General features: G+C 43.7%; 2 protein-coding genes across 6 annotated transcripts in view; one reads left to right on the plus strand and one right to left on the minus strand.

Moving 5' to 3' along the window:
* Positions 1 to 551: 551 nt before the first annotated feature.
* tsc2 (TSC complex subunit 2) lies at positions 552 to 19,528 on the plus strand. Of its 4 annotated transcripts, XM_029159150.3 has the most exons (42): positions 552 to 992; positions 1,534 to 1,709; positions 1,781 to 1,867; positions 1,961 to 2,071; positions 2,154 to 2,301; positions 2,692 to 2,809; positions 2,904 to 2,952; positions 3,294 to 3,419; positions 3,531 to 3,604; positions 3,726 to 3,852; positions 4,059 to 4,202; positions 4,320 to 4,457; positions 4,550 to 4,653; positions 4,778 to 4,859; positions 5,086 to 5,241; positions 5,339 to 5,458; positions 5,733 to 5,855; positions 5,946 to 6,055; positions 6,181 to 6,346; positions 6,546 to 6,668; positions 6,844 to 6,978; positions 7,195 to 7,384; positions 7,521 to 7,614; positions 7,707 to 7,809; positions 8,387 to 8,481; positions 10,425 to 10,565; positions 12,990 to 13,151; positions 13,236 to 13,394; positions 13,476 to 13,588; positions 13,741 to 13,974; positions 14,340 to 14,585; positions 15,189 to 15,278; positions 16,615 to 16,751; positions 16,946 to 17,547; positions 17,818 to 17,896; positions 17,977 to 18,063; positions 18,137 to 18,323; positions 18,413 to 18,552; positions 18,634 to 18,712; positions 18,801 to 18,892; positions 18,972 to 19,070; positions 19,161 to 19,528. In XM_029159150.3, exons 2-42 carry the CDS (start codon positions 1,575 to 1,577, stop codon positions 19,326 to 19,328), a joined length of 5,673 nt encoding a protein of 1,890 aa, XP_029014983.1. In that variant the 5' UTR covers positions 552 to 992; positions 1,534 to 1,574; the 3' UTR covers positions 19,329 to 19,528. The 4 variants fall into 4 exon arrangements, with proteins under 4 accessions (XP_029014983.1, XP_029014958.1, XP_029014950.1 ...); XM_029159125.3 differs by lacking the exon at positions 15,189 to 15,278 and having other exon boundaries at positions 555 to 992; positions 1,531 to 1,709; XM_029159117.3 differs by lacking the exon at positions 15,189 to 15,278 and having other exon boundaries at positions 555 to 992.
* Positions 19,529 to 19,690: 162 nt separating this feature from the next.
* pkd1a (polycystic kidney disease 1a) overlaps positions 19,691 to 21,838 on the minus strand; it is a 43,705-nt gene continuing 41,557 nt past the window's right edge. For both annotated transcript variants that reach the window (XM_029159103.3, XM_029159094.3), the window contains exon 56: positions 19,691 to 21,838. This exon is cut by the window's right edge and continues 1,098 nt beyond it. The gene's annotated coding sequence lies outside the window, so the exon portion shown is untranslated.

Here is a 21,838-nt window from a genome sequence, read left to right on the forward strand (position 1 = left end):
GTATTTACGTTTATTTTTAGACCAGTTATTAAAAATGGTTGCAAGGGTTTGTGGGATTATATTACAAAATCCGATTACTAGGACTCTAGCCACGTTATATTTGAGTAAAACTCATTCATTAATTGTGACACGTAAATTCATTTGTGCAGTTGCTTGAAAAGACATTTTGGCTCAGAAGATCGTCTGGTGCAATAACTAAAGCACGTTCAGTAATGATATTAATAAATTAAGAGTTTAAATATGAACACGTGGATGAAATTGAACAAACACTAATTTCCTCAAACTGCTAACATGTCATTTTATTAAAAGTATAAATTATGTTAAGGCTTGTGTCTGTTTTTTGTACCCTCGTAGTTTATAACACGTGTTGTCTCACTTGAAATTCCACAACCTCTCCAATACAATAAATGACAAATGTAAAATAAGAGTTGAGCTTGTTCTTGAATAGCGCCGCTCACATGTGACTGGGCGTCACTACTGCCCCTGACTGCAACAAGATACCAACTTCCTCACCGTCTGAGTGAGTGTTTAGCTAGCTGCTAATTAACCCTATGCGTTGGATAAGCAACCATCCAGTTTTATTAGAATATAATAGCACTATTCGACAAAATTGAACAGTTTTTTGGGCTGACAGAAAAGGGGCGCACCCTGCAGATGCGTAAAGTTACATTCACAGTTTCATTCTGCCATTCCTTTCACTTTATAACACAGAAAAATAGACAACAAAGCAACGGATTTTTGAGGCGTCTGCGTTTAGCTTGCTTTAAACGACATTTCCCAGCAGCCCGCGCGGTAAAATCGTGTTTTTGTAGGAAGTGTTCCTGTGAGAGCATTAGTGTGCCATCCGGTTGAGGAGTGGAGGACTGAGCTTGGTCGAGAGTGAGCTTTCAGCGGCGACCACAGAGTCACCTCAGTGCACGGGCGACTGTGTCGGCTGCGTATAAAAACAAGCTGCCACTATATGAAACCAAAAGCGACTGAGCTTGAGTAAGGTAAGCGCAGGGGGCAGGAGGGGGTGGGGCGTTGTTTTGTTAAAGCTTCAGAGGAATGCTAGCCCACGGTAGGCAGGCATTGTAAAACGTAGCTGACGGGGTTTAGTAGCACCATTGTGCGTTTCTCCAGATCCAGCCTTGTTTATGTTCGTGCAGTGTGCAGACGTGTTGTGCTGCGGTGTGAGGCTACCTCGCACCCCTGTCCCCTCCCCTCCCCTCTCAGTGTCAAGTCCACATGACAGCAAATTCTTCAAACGTGACCCCCCCGGGTTTCTACAGTACAGTAACAGACTGCGACTCCAAATTTAATTGGCGCATATGGTTGACTGGTTGTCGTGTGCATTTGCATTTAGAGTTGTTACAGTTGAGACATAGTGCGCAGGAATGTTTTACATAGGGTTATGAGCTGTTGCTACCATGCTTCTACCCATTCGCTGTCAGGTCGCATTAAGTCCCAGAAGACAGCTGAATGCTTTCTCTGGCCTTTCTTTCTTTACGTGCTGTGTAATTCCATGGTACTGTTTGTGGTTGCGCCCAGCAGTCCTCGCCTGTGTAGTCTCCCTCATCCCTCCAGGCTGGGCAATGAATAAACAACCAAGCAAGGAGAGTCTGAAGGACAAGGTGAAGGGGATCTTTGGATTGGTAACCTCTCGTCCGCTGAGCAAACAGAGTGAAAACAAGCCGTCTGAGTTCATCATTACAAATGACATCATCAAGGTGTGTAGACACGAGCGTTTGAACAATTGTGCATGTTCACAGATTTGAACCCTTCACCCCTTCTTTTTCAGGAGCTCCATCCTGACTGCGGTCTGAGCAACCGCATTCGCACGATGAACCATGTCTGTGAGCTTGCCAGGATGAAAAAGTTTGAAGAGGTGAGTCTCCTCAGAGGTGTGCTCTGCAGACCATGCAGCCAACTGGTCTGTTTTGAATTGGTGCGCATTACATCGGTCTGTGTTGTCGGGCAGCATGCGGTGGCGGCAGTGTGGAAAGCTGTGGAGGACATGCTGACTCCAGAACAGCCACCGGAGGCCAGACATGCTGTTCTGCAGCTTTTGAGGGCCATTATACAAGGACAGGTATGCAGCAGCCTTATGACCACAAAGAAACAGATAGTGTGTGTATTTCTTGTGATTTCTTAATTTGATCACGTATGTGAAGGGGGAACAACTCGGCCCTTTGAGAGCCTACTTTTTCAACGTGATAAGAGACTACCAGCCATGCAACGAAGACCTGTCTGATCGACTGGAAGTCTTTAAAGCCTTAACGGAGAACGGGAAGGACATTACATACTTGGAGGAGGACATAGGTAGAACTTTTTAAAAACGAAGCTGGCCATTGTGTGATGCACCACAATAATCCATTAAGTTACACCCTACAATTAAATTTTAATTTAATTTGTATTTTGACTCAAATATATAAACATTTTTAAATATAGAAGGCTTGCATGCTAATTAGGTGTTTGTCCTGTAAAACTGTGTGCCTCTGCCTTAGTGTAGCTTAAACTTCTGATGACTGTAGCTGTTTTGTAAATTGTCTTTATGATTCTTAGACATTAATCTAGTTGTGCTAATTGCCAGTTGTGATAATTGGGATTAATGTGAGCCAACCCAGCGGTAATGCTTATAATTAGAGGCTGTAAAGGCATGAATAGGTCTTCAGTATACTCTTGGTTCTTCTTCTTTCCACTGTCCTCCAGCACGCTTTGTCCTACTGTGGATGGACATAGGTCTCACCTCTGACTTTCTCAACGTACTTGTCAATCTGGTGAAGTTCAATAGCTGCTACTTGGACCAAAATGTCTCCATCATGGTTCAGTAAGTCAGACAGAGAGCAAAGAGCAGTACACAATCCTTTTTCTTGTCTAGGATATGTTTTATTAACTCGCCTAATCTGTCGTGCTCTCTAAAGGAAAATCTGTCTTCTGTGCAACAGAACAACATCCTCAACAGATATTGAGGTATTTATGTTTACTTAGTTTTGCTGAGTATGTACAGTGCAATACATATTCCTAAAACCCAATGTCATTGAGTGTACCTGTTAAATGTAATGTGTAATTTAAATTTGAATACCCATGTTACTGAGTCAATCCTGCCAATTCAGAGAAAGCTACACTGCACAGCTCTTAAGCTGAAGTTTGTATTATTAATTCAAAAGATTGAACGCACAAATAATTATTAAGTACGCGTCTTGTTTTCAGCACCAGTCTCAGCCCAGCCCTCAGTGCTGATCTGCTGCTGTTTGTACTGGTCGTATGTTTCACGGCCCATGTGTCTGTTTCGTTTTGCATGTTGCACTCAGGTGGCACTACAGGTACTGGATGCGGTGGTGTGTTATAACTGCCTGCCCTCAGACTCTCTCACTGTCTTCATTATTACACTCTGTCGTACAGTCAACGTTAAGGAGTTTTGTGAATCTTGCTGGAAGGTGAGAGACCAGATTATTGAGACCACGAGCACATTATATAACTGCCATTTTCAATCACGTCCTCTCTAACTGTATGTTAAGCTTTTTTGTTTCCACTCTCTGCTTCTCCAGTTAATGAGGAAAGTGTTGGGGACGCACCTTGGCCACAGTGCCATTTACACTATGTGCCGAATCATGGAGGAGAGGTACAGTATGCCTACCTTGATTGAATGCCATAGTTTTTGTGGTGCATCAGTAAATCAATGTTACCGTGGTAGCGGTTTAGATTTTCTGCTTGGTTCTATGTCTATGTGTGATTTCCATCAGGGTGTACATGGAGGATGCGCCATTGTTGAGAGGAGCTGTATTTTTTGTTGGAATGGCACTCTGGGGCGCTCACAGACTCCATGCTCTCAAAAACACACCCACACTGGTTCTTCCGTCTTTTTACAAGGTAAAACACACAAACACACACACACACACACACACTTTCTGTTTTGAGGTACAGTACATATTGTTAGTTGTTTATCTGTGTCTGGTTCTAAAGTTTTAAATGACCATATAATAATTAATAATAATACTTGAGGAATCATTCAAGCATTGTTTTCTTTTTTTTTGATGCTGGATTCTTTTTTTGACTGCTCCTTATCTTACCCCAAGGCCATGTCATGTCCCAATGAGGTTGTCTCCTATGAAATCGTGCTCTCCATCACCAGACTTATCAAGAAGTATGGCAAAGAGCTGCAGGTTGTCACCTGGGACATCCTGCTGGGAATCATAGAGCGACTGCTGCAGCAGATCCAGGTACGGGGGGGCACGCGCGCACACACACACACACACACACACACACACACTTGCATATTGTGTGTGCACAGATACTATTTAACTAGTTCTTATTTGACCTTTGATCTGTGATCTCAGACTACAGGCAGCGCTGAGTTGAAGGCCATTGTTTATGAGCTTTTGACCACCGTAGAAGAGCTGTACGAGCAAAATGGGTACCATGGCTCAACAGAGAAGTTCTTCAGTCTGGTGGAGAAATGTGCTGACAAAAGACCTGTGAGTGCCTTGAGAATGCTTCTCCATTTAATTCTGTTATTAACTGCTGCTTTTTCTTGTAATGGTGTTTTTGTGTTGTGCTTGTGTGACAGGATGCATCAGTGCTGACCCTCATCTCGTACAGGGCCCAGTCCATCCAACCAGCTAAGGATGGGTGGATTCAGAGTCTTCACCGACTCATGGAGAAATTCTTCAAGTAGGATGCGTATGCGCACTCGTACACACACAGACAAGTGCATGCACACAGATTCCTTGCCGTGTCCCATCTCTCCTGCATTGCAATCTTGCCCATTCCTCTCGTTGATCTTTCTCTCCTCAAGGAATGAGACTCGCAGTGTGATAAGGATCAAAGTGCTTCATATCCTGTCCTTCGTTCTCAGTACCAACCAACAGCTGTACGAGGTCTGTAAGCTCAGTCATGCACATTCACATACTTATTGTAGTGTCAGTGTTAATCACTGTGTGAATGTGTAGTCTGCTCTTGACATGCAGGAACTGTTTTACTTGTCATGCAATATGCAACCATTCATGTCTGTCCTACTTGTTGTTTGCCTTATTTTTTCACGTTCTTTTCACACATATAAATCATTGCAATCATAATAAAACTACTCTCCATGAATGGTTCTAGGATGAGTTGATTGAAATGGTGGTGATACCCCAGCTTAGTGGGATAGCTGAGGACCGGGACTTGGCCGTCAGAAAACAGGCCACACAGCTTCTTGTGGATCTCGCTGAGAGCTGCAACACTCACCACTTCACCAGCCTGCTGGATATCATTGATCGGGTACACAGAAGCTAATTTAATCGCTTAATGTTTATTAAGTTAGCACACCATGTGTCTCCATTATAGCTTTTTTAGCAACGTCTGTGTTTTTCTCTAGGTGGCCAGTCGCTCTCTGGTGTGTTCAGGAGCCTTGGAGGCTTCCGAGAGGGACCCCACAGCGGAGTCTTCTATGGAAGATGTCAGAACTGCTATACTGGGCTTGCTGGGGATTCTGCAGGTAGAATACATGTAGATATTATAGGGTACATTCATTATTAATGTTAAAAACCTAGTCTGAGGTTTTGTCACAGTTTGATGACTAGATACGTTTTATTTATATTTTATAACTAATAAACAAATAGACTGCAGTCATAAAAAGCAATGTTACCTTTGCTAATTTCATTATTTAGGCCTCTTTTTGGTTCTAATACAAACTAAAATTGTCTATTTTATTTATTATTAAAGTTTTAATTATGCCATTTTATCATTAAAACTCATGTTTTTTCTGGCAGAGCAAGCTCTACAATCTACCAGCCAGCCATGCCAGCCGTGTTTACGAGTTGCTCATCGGCCACCTGCAGCTTCACTACAAGAACAAGTACTGTTCAGCTATTGCTTCCAGTATTAGAATACAGGTAGGGGGAAATTTTTTTGTACAAATATTTGTCTGTTGCTGTAATTTATATATTTTCTCACTTTCCTTTTACATTTCTCTCTTTTATTAGGTGTTTGACTTTTTCCTGATGATGCGTGCAGACTCTCTCCACCGCCTTGGTGTACACAACAACAAAGATGGCATCATGAGGTTTAGCCCTTACTGCTACTGCGACACAGGGTGAGACGACACTCACTTCCCACTTAGCACTTCAAAACTTAAGCTCCTTCCCATTTTTATTGTTGTTGTTGTTGATGTTCAGTTGAAAAAGTTTGTTTTCATTAATGCTTGTGTTCGTGCTTCAGAGAACCAGAGAAGCGAGTCAGTGATAAGAAGACAGCAGGTCCAACGTCTCCTCCAGCTGCCGGCCCTGCTTCTTCTGCTGCACTTCCCCTCTCGACAGCCTTAATTCGCTCAGCTTACCTGCCCTATGCAGCCGCCTTCAGCGTCCTCCTGCAGTGCCTCAAGATGGTACTAGCACACACAAATATTAATCTTTACTTTCTCACAGATAAGTGGCAAGGAGGGCAGAGATAACATCTGCATCAAACGTCCATCTACTTTTTCGCATCGTTCAGTTTCCATTCTTTATTTTTATTACTTCAGGCATGTACGGGTCACACGCATGCACTTCTGTGTCCTTGTTAAATTTAAATCTTTTCCTTTCTAGGAGACAGACTGGAAGGTTCTGAAGCTAGTCCTTGACAAGCTGCCGTGGACGCTGCAGTACAAAGTGCTCCTGCTGACGTCACCATGCAGCTTGGACCAACTCTGTTCTACACTCTGCTGCATGGTATTGCACAAATGAAGGCATCCATACTGTCACAGTTAACCAAAACTTATTTTGTGCATTTATTTATATTACATATTGAATTGATCTGTTTAACTGGCATAATGTTACTTTCATTAAGCAATGTTTTGTCAGCACTAATGATTTCGTGTTGCTCCTTTCTCTTATCTGTGTGTAGGTAACAGACCGGCTTATCTCAGAGCGCTTGAAGAAGACACCAGATGGGTTTTCCCGCACTGATGTTCAGCTGGCAGTCGTCCCTGTTCTCACAGCGATCACATCTTATCATAACTACCTGGAGCAGTCGAGACAGGTACAAATAAAAATGTAGATAACTGTATTGACTGTGACGTCATAACAGGCTTCTTTAAGCACATTGAGTTGCCACTTGGACAATAAATCAGTTTAGGTGATTCCTTTTGCCAGGTCACCTTGTTTCTGTGTTTTTCCTGATGACCCCACGTACATAAGGTGTCTCTGATGCACATCTCTGGAATGACAGCTCATTTTCTTATGCTCCCATGCACAGAGAGAGCTGGTTCAGTGCCTTGAGACTGGCCTCATTTACCGCTGTGCCAAGCAGTGTGTAGTGGCCCTGACCATGTGCACGGTGGAGATGCCAGACATTATGATCAAGCTTCTCCCGGCTCTTATTGTCAAGCTCACGCACATCTCAGCCACTGTTGCCATGGCATCTCCTATGCTAGAGTTCCTCTCCAGTGAGTACCAACTGATTTTTTTTTTCTGACTTTTAACTTTGTTGTATGGCCAACATGATTTACTGTTATTATTTTTTGTCACAGAAAGAGGACAAATTAATTATGTATTGCTTGTTAATTCCTTTCTTTTCCATAGCTTTGGTGCGACTTCCTCATCTGTACGCTAATTTTGTAGCTGAGCAGTATGTCAGCGTGTTTGCCATCTCCCTGCCATACACTAACCCCTCGAAGTAAGAACACACACACACACACACACACACGCACACACAAATGTAGACACACTCTGACACATATGCATCTATGTTTCTACCGTCCCCATCAGGTTCAACCAGTACATTGTATCACTGGCCCACCATGTGATCGCCATGTGGTTCATACGCTGCAGACTCCCCTTTCGCAAGGACTTTGTTCAGTACATCACAAAGGTAAGTAATAACGCCCATGTGAACTCCAATGCCCTCTCATCCTATTGCCTCATGCATTTAGATCACTGGAAGTTAACCTTTTCCTTGATTTGCATCATTTTAGCTCTGTCACTCAACACATTACATCACGTAATAATATCCCTACGGAATGGGTCATTATTTGGACATGAAGATTTTTCTTTTATTACTACAGGGAGGTTTTAGAGGGTTATGCCATTCATGGCGTCTAGCGAGCGAATAACCTAGGTACTAGGAGTGCCTCATTTGTCATCAAATAACAATAAGCTCAGCTTTCCAAACTGCTCCTAAAACTGAACATTATGACACAGTGCACAATCCTGCAGAGTGAGGATTTTATATCACTGATTTTTTTTTTTATCGGTGACAAAGCGCAAATCGGGGGCTCTCCTAGATTTTTAGCAGTGTGCTGAATTTCTTAGTCCTTAAAACCTAATATGCTATATGCAAACATTTAAAATTAAACCAGCCCTACCCATTAATCATTAATGGGATGTTAATTGCCATTTGCCTGTGATCCTGTCCTCAGATCATTTCTATCTTTTGTCTCGTTACCCAGGGTTTGCGTTCCAATGCCCTGCTACCGTTTGACGACGGTCACGAGCAGAGCCCATTTCGGGCTCGAAGCACCAGCCTCAATGAAAGACCCAAGAGGTAAAGCACAGGCTGACGTATGAGTCAGCAGCACACGCACATATAGGGTTGCCAAGGTAACAAGGGACTCAGCATGACCAGTACTTGTGGCCTCAGGGTCGCAGTGATCCCTCTTAGGTTGCCATGGTGATCATTAGTTCATTTTCTTTGTTCTTTATGCTTTTTCACATTTTGAACTTCAGCTCTGTGTTGATTTAAAACGCATTAATAGTAACATAGAGGTGGCGGCCATAGCAACATGAACACCTGTATGATAAAATGTGATGAAAAGTGGTGGTCCATGCATTTATCAGGTCAGTTTTGTTTTAAAGCTGTAGTGTCGTTGGTCTTGCTTTGGAGGTCTGTATTGTGTTGGTGTTCATGTTACCGAACCGACCACCTGTAGCGTTTTAGAGCGATGGCACAGGGAAAGAACAATTACTGTAGGATGTTTCCCCTGCTGTCACATCCCATAATCTGACTGTTTTTATTCAGCACAGTGAAATCACTCTGTGCAAGAGAAGAAATACACAATGTCTTTTTACACAAAGGTGTCAGGAAGCTTTTCTCAGCAAGGTGTCAGTCTCATCTGTGTATGGTGTGAATGTCTGTGCGTTAATCGCCCTAATACAGTAAACATAATCCCATCTAAAGTAACTTGACGAAAATACAGAGTAGAGTAGATCACAGAGGGAAAGAGGAGACTGGTAGCTGTGACGGTGTTGATGCCAACTGAAAAGGAGAAAGCTCAGGATGACGCACTCTTACTCTACATAACATGACCACATAAAACAACATAGTTTTTCATCTCTCCATGTTATAAAACCTTGAAATGACCACACTGTACACTCTGGGTGGGCTGCTCCCTATGACCCTGCTTCCCCATTTCCCTTCTTATTTTTCTGTTTCTTGATTACAGATTTTTAATAATATTAACAGAGTCTCATTTTATTCATCAAAAACCACTTAACACTTTGGTACTGTGCCACTTTAATCAATCCACATCTACGTCGTAAAATCAGTACTGATCCTCGTATCAATTCACACGTGTATCATGTTATTGTTATTCTTCACCCAATGGTCTCTCATTGCTACTCATTGCTCCCTGCTGGGTTGGAGTTCTGCATGCTGTAGACCCCTCATTACATAGAGGCTTCCTAATATGTCATGGCAGTGACACTGGCTAACTAGCTAACTATCAGTTTGTAATTGGGGGCCTTACATCACAGATATGAGAACCTGAGTGTGTAGCTGGCACGTGCTGCACTCCAACCCTCAGGCTTACACAGCATTTCATTTTCAGTTGGATATGTGGTGTTCCTTGTGTTTTAACCTCCATTATGTCAGGCCTGTGCTGAGTCCATCCCTACTATTTCAATTAATTATCCTGTAGTAGTCCTTGGCTTCACTATGTACCTGCTGTGTAAAACAATGTTTTTGTTGCTCTCCTGAATACTTCCTGTGTGTATTTTCTTTCTGAATAGCTGAAGCTATTTTACCCTCTGCTGTAGCTTGTCTGTTTTACTTTAATTTGAGATGGATCTGTTTTATTATCCTCTTTTTACTCCACTCTCCTGTGATCTGATCATGTTTACTGCTGTTAATTTTCACCTTGTTTTGTTTTTCTTCATTTGACCCTCCCTCCCCTGCCTCCTGCGATTGGGTGCTTCGTTGTGGTTGTGGTTTTGGGGGTGGTCATGTCATCCTGGATCCTTCCCTCATTGCTCCTGTTCCTTCTACACCTCTTTGACCTTTTGTGGCCCATCCTCTGTCCCCTGCCCTCCGCCCCTCTGCGTGGCACGTGCACCTGCTCATGTTGCTCTGGTGCCTCAACATGACACACTCTCCCTACACTCCCACATCACTTCCACCCTTACGATGACCCACCCCCTTTACTGCCCACTACCACCATATCGCCGACCCGGCCCCCCGTTCTTTGCCACGGGGTACTCTTCACCGCCCAGTCTGCGGGCGGCAAAAGTGGCGAAGGCTGCAGCGGTGGTAGCCAATAGCAGCAGCTCTCCAGTTAAAGAGCTGAGGGACCTGTCGGCCATGGACGCTTTCCGATCACGAAGCATCAGTGTCTCCGAACATGCGGTTCGCAGGTTAGAGAAGAGCCTTCTGGGTAACCAAACAAAAAACAACCACCTAAACACTTGTTTCTTAATCCATGGGATGGTTGATGGGTGTAAGATCATTTTCATGGGTGTTCGCTGGGTGGGGTGGTTTGTTGCCAGGATCACCTGGAGTGGGTGGTGCATGCAGGAAAGGTGTGTTCGCTGTTCTTTTCAGTTTGTTTTTGCCTGCGATTCAACGTATTTATTTTATATTTCTTTTTAGAGTACGTTTTTATGATTTTCCTTTGCATGCATTGTTTGCAGTGAAGAAAACATCTTTGCCCATGTTGATGTTTTTCTGTTTGATTTTGCTCTAACACCTATTTAGCGTTCCCAAATTATTTTTAAATTGTCTTGAGTTTTGGCTTTGATTTAGTTATTAATATATTTGCTTGGTGTTTTGATGAATGATTTTCTTTGTCCTCTGGCTCTGCGTCCCTTAACTTGGTGGGAAGGTTCTTATACTTTCTCTGCCAACAACAGGGACAACAGCAACACAGGAGCTTTGTTTGCTTGCTTTTGTCCTGCCCCACTCATACACTGTGCTGCTATGACCATGGCAATCTCCTACTCTGGCACATTAAGACTAGCTGGGCTTATCACTATAGTGTATATGTACAATATAATATTGAACTGCACTCAAATTCTTCATGCACCAACTGTCCGCCTCCCTTATTGTCGTGTTGGCTTGGCTGACTTGCGTAATGGACTGACCTGTATGATCTGTCATTGCAGTTGTGAAATTTGGCCATAGTGGTTTGACAGAACGCCTATCATTCCAAGTCTGTCCAGTAGATGCCGATAAGATCCCACAATTGAAACATTACAAACTTGCCTGCAGAATGTTTTTAAATGTGAAACGTGGTACACAACTGCAGTGTAGATCTGTTTAACCTGCTTCTAATGCTACATCGCTGCAGATCTAGTGTTTACTCAAACCGTGGCTTTTGTGTGATCACAACTATAACAAAGTGACAATCTCTGAGTGACTTGGCCTGTGTCTTAGTGGACACGTCAAACAACATAACCATGGACCTTACACTAATATATCTTTGTAGAATGAATTTGATGGCGTATCTAAGATGGCCTCCTCATGCATACAGTATGCTTAAAGCGAAGGTTTAAATTTTTTTGTATTTTTTTTGGTATGTAGCAATAGCAATGTGATTAATAATATTAGAAAGCAGTGACGACAGTATGCCCGGCTTTATTCACGGTGATTTCATGGTCATGTTGTTTGGAGTGTATTTCCACAAGATATTAAAGTAAAAAAAAATGAGTCATTGTGAGCACAATGGTAAGTACAAAATATCTGGAATAGCTGCTTATTCACACACTGGGAATTGGTCTGAGCGAAAAATTTCCTTTTTTTTTTCTCTGACAAAATAAATCAGTCTATACAGAAGCATTAATGTTCTGAACCTAAAACATCTAAATGGGTCTGTGCAGACGCACCGTAAATGTACAGTATGAGACCTTTGTATTTTAGCCGAGATGCATGTCTGTCCAGATCTCCTCTCCTACCCTTTCTAGCGTATTCACCAATAGATCTAATAGATTCTGCAGATGTTTGATTTTTACCTTTCTTTACCAGTTGCTATTTTCTCCCTATTTGGGTAATTTTCCTGTGTTTTATAATTTATTATTCCCCATGGGAGCAGTCTGCCTGCTGCGATTTTCCCCACTGCGAGATTCAGACTAATTTCAGAAGGGCTCAGTCCTGCTTAAGTGTTTTTGTAAATCACTCATTTTGATTTTGTTTATTTCTGAGGAATGAGTCAGCGTGACTTTTAGTTCAGTTCTCTCCAGCCCCTATTAAGACTAATGTTAAGCTCTGTGAATGCGCTTTTAACCTGATTTGCCTGTAGATCTTACAATAATGGTTGTTGTGGATACAGAGAAATGCTGCTCACTCTGCACTGAACACTGATGAAGAATCTTGGCTTTGGCTGAGTCATTAGTGCAAGTAAAAACATTCACACACAACTTCTATCGCTTATTGTTGTGTGAACATCGACACATGTTGTACCATAGATCACTTATTAACCATTGAGGAGAACAAGTGTACATTCCAGCTCATGTGAGCACTCAGACCATGTCCCAGTGTGTGTGTCTGTCTGTGTTTGTGTGTATGTGAGGTTTGATTATCTTGCTATGCATTTCCTTATATACACAAAGATGTGTGTCTGTGTGTGTATATAGAAAGGCTCCTTTTCCCTTTTAATATAGACAAAAACATTTGTACATTTAACATATGAAATTCAGTTTTCATGAAGCCTCGTGATTGTCCATTTTCACCTATACGTCCAGTGCTTGCATGCCGCTGTGTGCATTCTGATTATGTGGATGCGTTCATCGATAGCCTGCGTGTCCTGCTCTCACTATCCTGACTTTGTTGCATTTCCTTTGTAGGATGCACACCTCAACCACCACATGCAGCCTGGGCTCCGCTGATGAAAATGCAGTGACTCAGGCAGATGAGGGTCTCAAGACGGTCCACCTTGAGCTCACTGAGACCTGTTTGGACATGATGGCACGATATGTGTTTTCCAACTTCTCTGCACTGCCCAAGAGGTTGGCATAGAGCCGCTAGTTTGCTGCTTGTTTGGGCCCTTCAACAAAGATAAATGAGACCCACTGATAACTTTGTCCCCCTAGGTCTCCCATTGCAGAGTTCTTGTTGGCAGGTGGTCGCAGTATGACCTGGCTGGTGGGAAACAAGCTGGTCACCATAACAACCAGCGGAGGGGTCAGAACCCAAGCGCTGCTTGGCCTCGACATGGCGGAGCGTCTGGGGGGAGGAGGGGAAATGACGAGGTGAAGCAGTCTCTCTCACAGAAGGCTACAAGGGTACTCCTCAGACCTTATGTTAACAAAGCATTCCTACTGGTGCTGCAGGTCAGATCCATCACTACACACCAGAATAACCAAAGAGGCTCCAGCCAAACTGGAGTCACAGTCAAGCCAGCAACACAACAGAGCCACGCGCATACGGGTCCGCTCAATGTCAGGTAAGTGTGTGTGCGCGCGCATTCTATATACTTTTACCTTGATCATTTTTATGCATTTTTTCTACCTTGTGCTTATTTGTAGTGTATTGGAGCTGAGCTTCACTAAATCTTAACATTTTATCAATCTCCCTGTGACTAACTTCACATTCTAGGTGGCCACGCTCTACGTGCTGGTCCGGCTCAGAGTCTCAGCCCTCTCGTGTCCCCCTCTGAGGGCGAGTTGGCCGCTTCACTCTCTCCATCTTCTGGGCCCATGCTGGATGGTGTCGGTCCTCCCACCGCCACCCCGTCTGCTCCTTCACCGCTCAAAGACAACCCCAGCCTGGCTGAGTTTGTCCCTATGCTGACGCAGGGCTGGGCAGAGATCTTCATACGGAGACCATCTGGTGTGTAAAACGCACACAGCTACAAGCAAATGAATACGGCACCAAGTCTGTGAGGCTGAAAATACTGTGGCTGCATGTTTCTGCATCTGTCTAGCCAGCCATTATCCTAACAGCTTTTTACTTGTAAGGTTGGACAGGATATATTTTACAATAGTTTAGAAACAAAGGTTCAGCTTATAAAGAGGTTAGGGGGTAAGCAGTGTGCTGCTTTGAATGGAAAAGTCATAAAACCAGATGAGTGGAAGGAAAGAGTCAGAGCTCAGCTTTAGGACCACATACAGATGGTAAATGAACAGTGTCGTGGACTCTGTGCCCTGTGTGATTTTTAAAAAAAGCTCTGTCGTCCGTCTGGCCTGTGCCCACAGGTAACACAAGCTGGCTGATGTGTCTGGAGAACCCACCCAGCCCCTTCTCCTCCGAGCTCGGCAACATGCCTCTGCAGGAGCTCTCCAGCGTTCTGATGGCAATGGAGGGTGTGAAGGAGCCTCCCACCCAGACAGCCAGTGCTCCCGCCAGCACTGCCGCGCCGGCACCGGTGCCTGTCTCTGAGACCCAACCTCAAACACACAGCAGCGTCGGCAAGGCCAGCCTGATCCAGCGCTCCAACACTGGTGAGAAACAGTGCAAGAGAGAAAAAGCAGAAACATCAGAGTGTAACGTTTTGCTGTGCGTGTGGTAGTTGTAAATGATGTCTACTGGCAAGTCATTTCAGCATCATGCGAATGTCCACGTGCAGCACATCCAGAGGAAACAATAAAATGATAGTGGACTAATAAATGTTATAATGCATGAATGCATGCCTGCTCCCATGTTGGCTGGCAGCCACTGGTGTCACATTAACTGTAATGTAAGTACCATCCGTTAAACTGGAGGTGATCGATTTGCATTGTTAAAGGTCACAATTTGACAAGCTCTTGAATTACTGGGTCCATCTTTATTTCAAAAGCCATTGATGCAGCAGTACCCCGTTTCCTGTACTTTGGTTTGTGCTCTGTCCTGCTCTGGAGCTCACATCTTCTCACTGCACTCTTTTTTTCTACATTTTCATTCTTCTTTCTTCATCTTGTCATTGCATTTGATGTTGCTCCCCTGGTTCTGATGATTCTTTTTTCATGTGTTCTTTCATCCTCACCACCACACTGGTTTGTGATTGGCTGCGGCCTGTTACGCGGCATCATGCGCCGCCAACCTGTCTTCTGGTGTCTCGCCTGCAGTAGGCGCCTCTCTTTGGTCTCTGGGTCTGAGCTCGGCCCCCTCAGGCCCTAAAGCTACTGGCAGGTTGCACAGGAGTATTTCCTGGGCAGGTATTGTCCACTACATGTGTGACCCCGTATCTCCCCCCTCAGAGAACTTCTAGTGTACTGTATTTCTTCACACCTTTACAACAAAATAGACTGCCAGCGCAAATTTAAAGTGACATGTTCATTTGGTCAAAGTATTAAAGTTAGGAGAGATAGCTATAAATCATTTCTCACTTGCTATTGAAAGTGGATATTTGGAAAATCAAAAAGGTTTATTTCTTTGTTTTTGCAGTAAAAGGTTTTATTCTTGTGAAGGCAAAGACTGATGCCACTGTCATGTCTGTCTGTTTGCTATGAAGCTGCACACTAGTCTAGTATTTTTAACTGTAACCGTTTCTCATGTGTTGTCATCGCTACAAGACTGTGCAGTAACCAGCGTGACTCTTCAGCCGAGTGCCTCCTGGTTCCTGCTTCATATTTTCCACGCAGACATGCAATCAAATATTAATGTTTTATTTTAACACATTTTAAATTCAGTTTAATAGTACGTGAGAGACGCTGATAAGGCTTTTCACATAGTGAAACATTGTGCACGTGAAGAAATTCAGCACTTTTGCTCACCAGTGAACCTGTTGTTAACATAGCCCAGAGCATCCTCTTCAAGTGATGCTGAAAATATGCCTGCTCGTGAATCAGTCAGTTTACTGACACCGTAAAATGAGTCATGATTAATTTTTTGACTCCTCCTATGATTGTTTTTTCCTTTCTAATCATCTGGTCTAACGCTTGTATTTTGAAATATACTCCAAGGTTGACCTTTTAACCCCCGACTTCCTGATGTCAACAGGAAAGCCCAGACCTCATCCAAATATTCTGCCCTTGGTTTCCTTACTGGTAGACCAGTAGGGTCATAGCTGCAGTTCCTAAATCCCACCCTCTACTGTCAAAGCGACCTGGCTGTGTTGGAGCCTTCCTTCTCTTTGATGTCGTGGTAGTGATGTTTGGGAGACATGGGCCTGGTCTGGGCTGCTGTTGCAGTAGATGCAGTGTGTTTAGGCTGAGATAACCAACAAGCCAAACAGATGCATGCGCCTTGATGGAAATCAAGTAGATAAAACAGTGGTGAATAGATTCAGTCTGCTGCATTGATCTGTCTCTGTCTCTGATCTTCGTGCCTGTTGGTTTGTTTCACTGCAGATCACGATCTTAATGACTGTGTGTGTGTGCATTATTAATGTTTGTTTAATCAAAACTTTGATGTTTGTTGGGAGCGTGTTTCACCTTTGTTCCCTTGTGTGTCTGTGATTGTGTAACTCATGGTGGACAACACTGGTGTGTGGGTGTGCATACACCCGCCTTTCACCCATGTGATGCTGTTGCTTTGTATTGTTTGTTGTAGAGTCTGTGGTGGTGTTGGAGGAGAGTTCAGGGGTCACCGCAGCACACACCCCGTCCGACTGGCTGGAAAGTGAGGAGTTTGAGCCAATTATATCTGACCCCATCTTCAAGGCCCCTCCTCCGGGAACACTCAGCAGGGTAAGTGGTCAGCTCTCCCAAAACCGCTGTGGCGACAGTTTATGCAGCTGTAAACAAAATACCACCTACACCAAGCATGATGAACTAAATGAAAAAGTCTCAGAGCAGCTTCACCATCTGGTGATGTCTTTGTTTGTTTACATTTGGCATGTAATGCGCTTCAGCCAGCTAATGAATTTTCTTTTCTCTTACAGTCTTCTTCCACTTCCAGTCAAGATGATGAAAAGTCCACTCTGGAAGAAGTAAGTGAAGGTGCAATTCCTATTGATCAGCCCACCATGGGGCCCTCCACCCCTGGAAGCCAGGCCCTTGATCTTCCCTTCCAGACCCACTCTCAGTCCCAGAGTCATGGACTTAACAAGTCCAGCTCCTCTCCAGAGCTTCAGACCTTACCTGAAGCATTTGCCAAGGCTGCTATGGAATCAGAGTCTTTGCTGGCAGATGTGACTAAAACGGCCTTGGATGGGAAGCCCCAGCTCCAGCAAGCTCACTTCGAGAAGGACAAAGTGGAAGGAAGCACAGGAGGTGACACGAACGGACTGGGAGGCCACAGCCAAGCGGCTGAGGGCCCTGCTGTTGCACCACCTCAAAGTGGGGGAGCAAAGACAAGGTTGGAGTTCCCAGCAGCACCACAGCAGCCTGGACCCATCTCCCCAAGTGGAGGCCACCGACCCCGAGGTCACACTATCTCAGTGTCTGCACCTTCGTCCAGGAGGGAGAGGAGGACAGACAGGGACATGTACCACAGTCGACCTGGCTCTGGAAACGCAGAGAAGATCTCAGGACTGAGCCCCAGGTACTTCCTGCCTGCAGTGACGCAATATTTTAAATCAAGGAAATAAGCTACAGTATGCTCAAAAAATATAGGCTTTGTTTTGCAATATTTGAATATTTATTACGTAAATATTGGAAGCTCTGTCAATGTATTACATATATAAAATACAGGGTTATGACCTATTTATTTTAGACTGTGCATGTAATCTTATTGATTGTGTGCTATAAATGTCAGAGGCAAATATCAACACATGGGATCTAAACTTCTGCTCTGCTCATCTCTGCTTTGTAGCTTTGTGTTCCTTCAGCTGTACCACTCTCCTTTCTTTGGAAATGAAGCAAACAAGCCCCTGCTTCTACCCAAGACTCAGGTAAGTTGGCCTTAACTGTGACTGATGAATTCTGCTCTAGTGCTGCGTTCAGTGTTTACGGCGCTTTCTCTCTGCTGTAGGTGATCGACCGAGCGGTGAAGGTTCTGGACCAGATGCCTCCCTATGACACTCATAAGATTGGAGTGGTGTTTGCTGGAGCTGGTCAGGTGTGAAAGGTCACTCTGTTCATTATTAGTCCCAGTTCATTCCACTTCTCACTGACTACACATCTCTCTCCAGGTAAACAACGAAGTCGCCATCCTGTCAAACGAGTATGGCTCCAACCGCTACACCGCCTTCCTGACAGGCCTTGGCAAGTTAATCCATCTGAAAGACTGTGACCCTGACCAGATCTTCCTCGGAGGGCTGGACCAGTATGGAGATGATGGAGAATTCACTTACTGCTGGCATGACGACATCATGCAGGGTTAGTGTGGGTGCTTTAGTGAAAGAGTTTTCTGCTTGTTTGCCTCCTGCCGGTCTTTGCCATTCATTAATGATATGCCGTTTCTGCAGCTATCTTCCACATAGCCACGCTAATGCCCAACAGGGAGAGCGACAAGGGCTGCTGCAACAAGAAGCGTCACATTGGCAATGATTTTGTCATGGTGGTGTACAATGACTCTGGAGAGGACTACAAACTGGGCACCATTAAGGTATACGCACACACAGCAAGCACAGAAATGTCAACATGTGCAGATTATTTTTGTCAAGCTCCAAACTCTTTCTTGTTCTAGGGTCAGTTTAACTTTGTAGAAGTTATTATAAAGCCACTGGATTATGAATGTAACCTGGTCACACTCCAGTGCCGCAAAGGTGTGTTGATTAGTGTCGTTTTCTTTATCTTTGTTTGTCTTTTGCTGCTTTCATTAGCATTGACTTTGATTTCTTCTCTCTTTCCCAGATCTGGAGTCGTTAGTGGACACATCGGTGGCAAAAATCGTGTCAGACCGCAACCTTCCTCTCTTAGTCAGACAGATGGCTCTACATGCAAATGTAAGTCTTCCCTTTATTCGTGCTTCTTGCACTTATTCACATGAACACTTGCTTTCAGGCCCCGTCTCTGTCTCTGCAGATGGCTTCTTTGGTACATCAGTACAGAGCAAACCCCTCTGACGCTTACGCCTCCAAGTGGCTGGCAAGATTACGGCACATTAAGAGGATTAGGACCAGGGTAAAAGCAACACATGCATAAACATGGACGTGGTTCTCTGTGATTGCATATCACTCATTTTACTCCTCTCTTCTCTATGCTTTTAATCAGGCTCAAGAAGACATTCAGTCTCGCTCAGCTCCTGGCATCTCGCTCACACAGGGACACACGCAGCAGAGCAAGTCGTTTCAGCAGGGCACTCCAGCACCAAACTCAGAAGTCCCTGGGCAGAGGAAAAGACTTGTATCAACAGTAGATGACTTCACAGATTTTGTTTGATTACATTTCTTATAACAAAACACATCTTATATATACACACACACACACACACACACACACACACACACACACACACACACCAAGGATCAGTCAGTGTGTGTGGATTAAAATGTGACCATGACCAGGGATTTGAAATGTGGGATTGTGCTCTGTTTTTGTTCCCCAAAGAGAAATAAATTATAACCAGGATTCACATTGTATCAATGCTTTGTTTGCTGCATGTGTTTATTACTTGGCTGGAAGGCCATTTGCAAATGAATGTACCACCTCTTGCAACATTACGGTAACATAAAATATGGTGGTAAAATGCTGCTGGACTAAACGGGCTAAAGGTATAGCCTCCAATAGAACATGTGCATTGGTCACAGTTTAGCTGTCAAACACTTTATTTGACTTTGTCAAGTGCAAAAGCATGGGAAGTGCTGCAAAATACACATAAGAGATACAACAAAGAACAAACAAATTTTTATAAAGATGAGACTAATACTGCTTTACAACAAAATGCACCATACAACACAAAGGCAGCTGACAGACGCTTTGGCACTATCATGTTACACAGAGCAGGGATATGGAGACTGTGTGAGTCAATGACTTCCTGTGGCTTCTAGCTGGCAAAAGGTGAGCAAATTAAATACATTTGGCTTCAGAGCTTCAGTTAGACTGGAGAAAAGTTTGGACCGTGCAACACCAGTGCTCGGTCTACGAATGCATGACAGCAGCACATAAACAATACTGATGATGAAAAGCAAAAATATACACACCACAAAGCACCAATATATACAGAAATGTACACACACACAAAACGAGGCGTTTTTGTGAGACCTTCAAACTTATGCAACAGACTGGGCCATGAAATAGTTGAGGATAGCTTTCACCCAATGTGAACACTTGGCTTTTAGCTGAATACTTGTGGGATCTGTGCAGAAGCAGGACCAGCATTGTTTGGCAGTTAAACTCCGGTTCATCCCTCAGCACCTCTCCAACCGATGTCCTCCACCATATGCTCCATGTTGCATATGTAAGACTGCCACAACCTCACGCTTTGTGGCTTAGATGAGACAGAAGTTAGTAGCGACATGTGTGGATTCATTAAACTACACTTCAAAAACACCTACTTAACAACCAGTTTTGTTTTTCCTGGTTGCCCGTCTGCTTCTTTTTAGAAAGGGTGGGTTCCCTGAGATCTGCCCACTAGATACAGGAAGTACGTATGTATTCATCAAAATAAGACAAAACAAAAGACCTGGACGAATAAGACAACCGCAAACTATCGCTTCAGTACCGTGATAATACTTAAGATGCTTCTATTATACAGAGAGAGAATGGAAACATGACAAATGAGAGTTAAATATGGCACTGGACATCAACTTCATTAGAAAATAAAGTGCTAAGTATAAAACAGACAAAAGATTACTCTGCAGGGTACAAACTCAGGAAGTATAAATGATGTAGAAGCTTTGGCAGCGTTGCTAACTGAGACACAGATTTCTCTATTGGTTTGGATACCGAGCTTATTTTGTTACTCCACACACCTCATTAAAAACAATCTACACCCAAACAAAAGTGCATTTCAATCGTGACCATTTTAAAAACAACATAATTTAAAAAAAAACATTTAGGAGATTTAAAGATAACTCGACCTGGTGTCGTTCCACATAGCTTCATGATGGGAGAACTGGTGTTCGTACTGTATGTGTGCAGTGCTGTTTATAAGTGGAGGCTAATCATTTATCTCCTCTGCTTCTTCTCTGATTTCCACCTTTGTGTCCTGATTCTGACCCCAATGATCGGCCACTTTCTTTGCGTCTCCTTTTCACCGCTTAGTGTTTCCCTTCATCTTGTTTTCTCGTGTTCTCTATTCTTGTCCATTATGAAGAGAACGCTTAACATTTGCACCCTGAAGCAGCTGGTTGCTGGGATCCCAACAGCCTTGTCTGCTAATGTATTTATGTGTGTGTGTTTGTCCTTTTGTGCCATGAACCCAAAGTATCCGACGTCTTTGCCTACAGTGTTATTCCTATGTGTTGACCTGCATGTGCGTATACGTATATCTGTGTGCGTGCCTGCATGCAAATTTGGGTTCAAAACCATAAAATATGACTCTTCTTTTTTTAAACAGGCCACAAAGTACCCACGATGACCACAGTATAAAATATAAAATATGTAGACAGACACCTTAACTGAGAAATACACACTGCTTTCAGTTTGTTACATCCTCTGGTGAGCACACGTTTGTGTTCCTGTCGATGACCCCATGTGACCTCCAGGGCCGCGTAGGGTCAGGGTTCAATCATGGGAAATATAAAAGATGAGTATTTCTGATCAGATCGTCACCTTTGCTTGGTTCAAACGAGCACAGTTAGCATCTGGTGTCCTGCACCTTCTTCTTTTTAAGGAACCAAACAGCGGTTCGGACAGATTACCTATTAAAGACCTTTAAAGTCTCCGCCAAAATATTTGTGTCCTTGTTTTCTTCACTGTTTCTTCTGTGTTCAGGGTCTGGAGAGCGC

The sequence above is a fragment of the Betta splendens genome, chromosome 1, assembly GCF_900634795.4.
Source record: "Betta splendens chromosome 1, fBetSpl5.4, whole genome shotgun sequence".
NCBI lineage: Eukaryota > Metazoa > Chordata > Actinopteri > Anabantiformes > Osphronemidae > Betta > Betta splendens.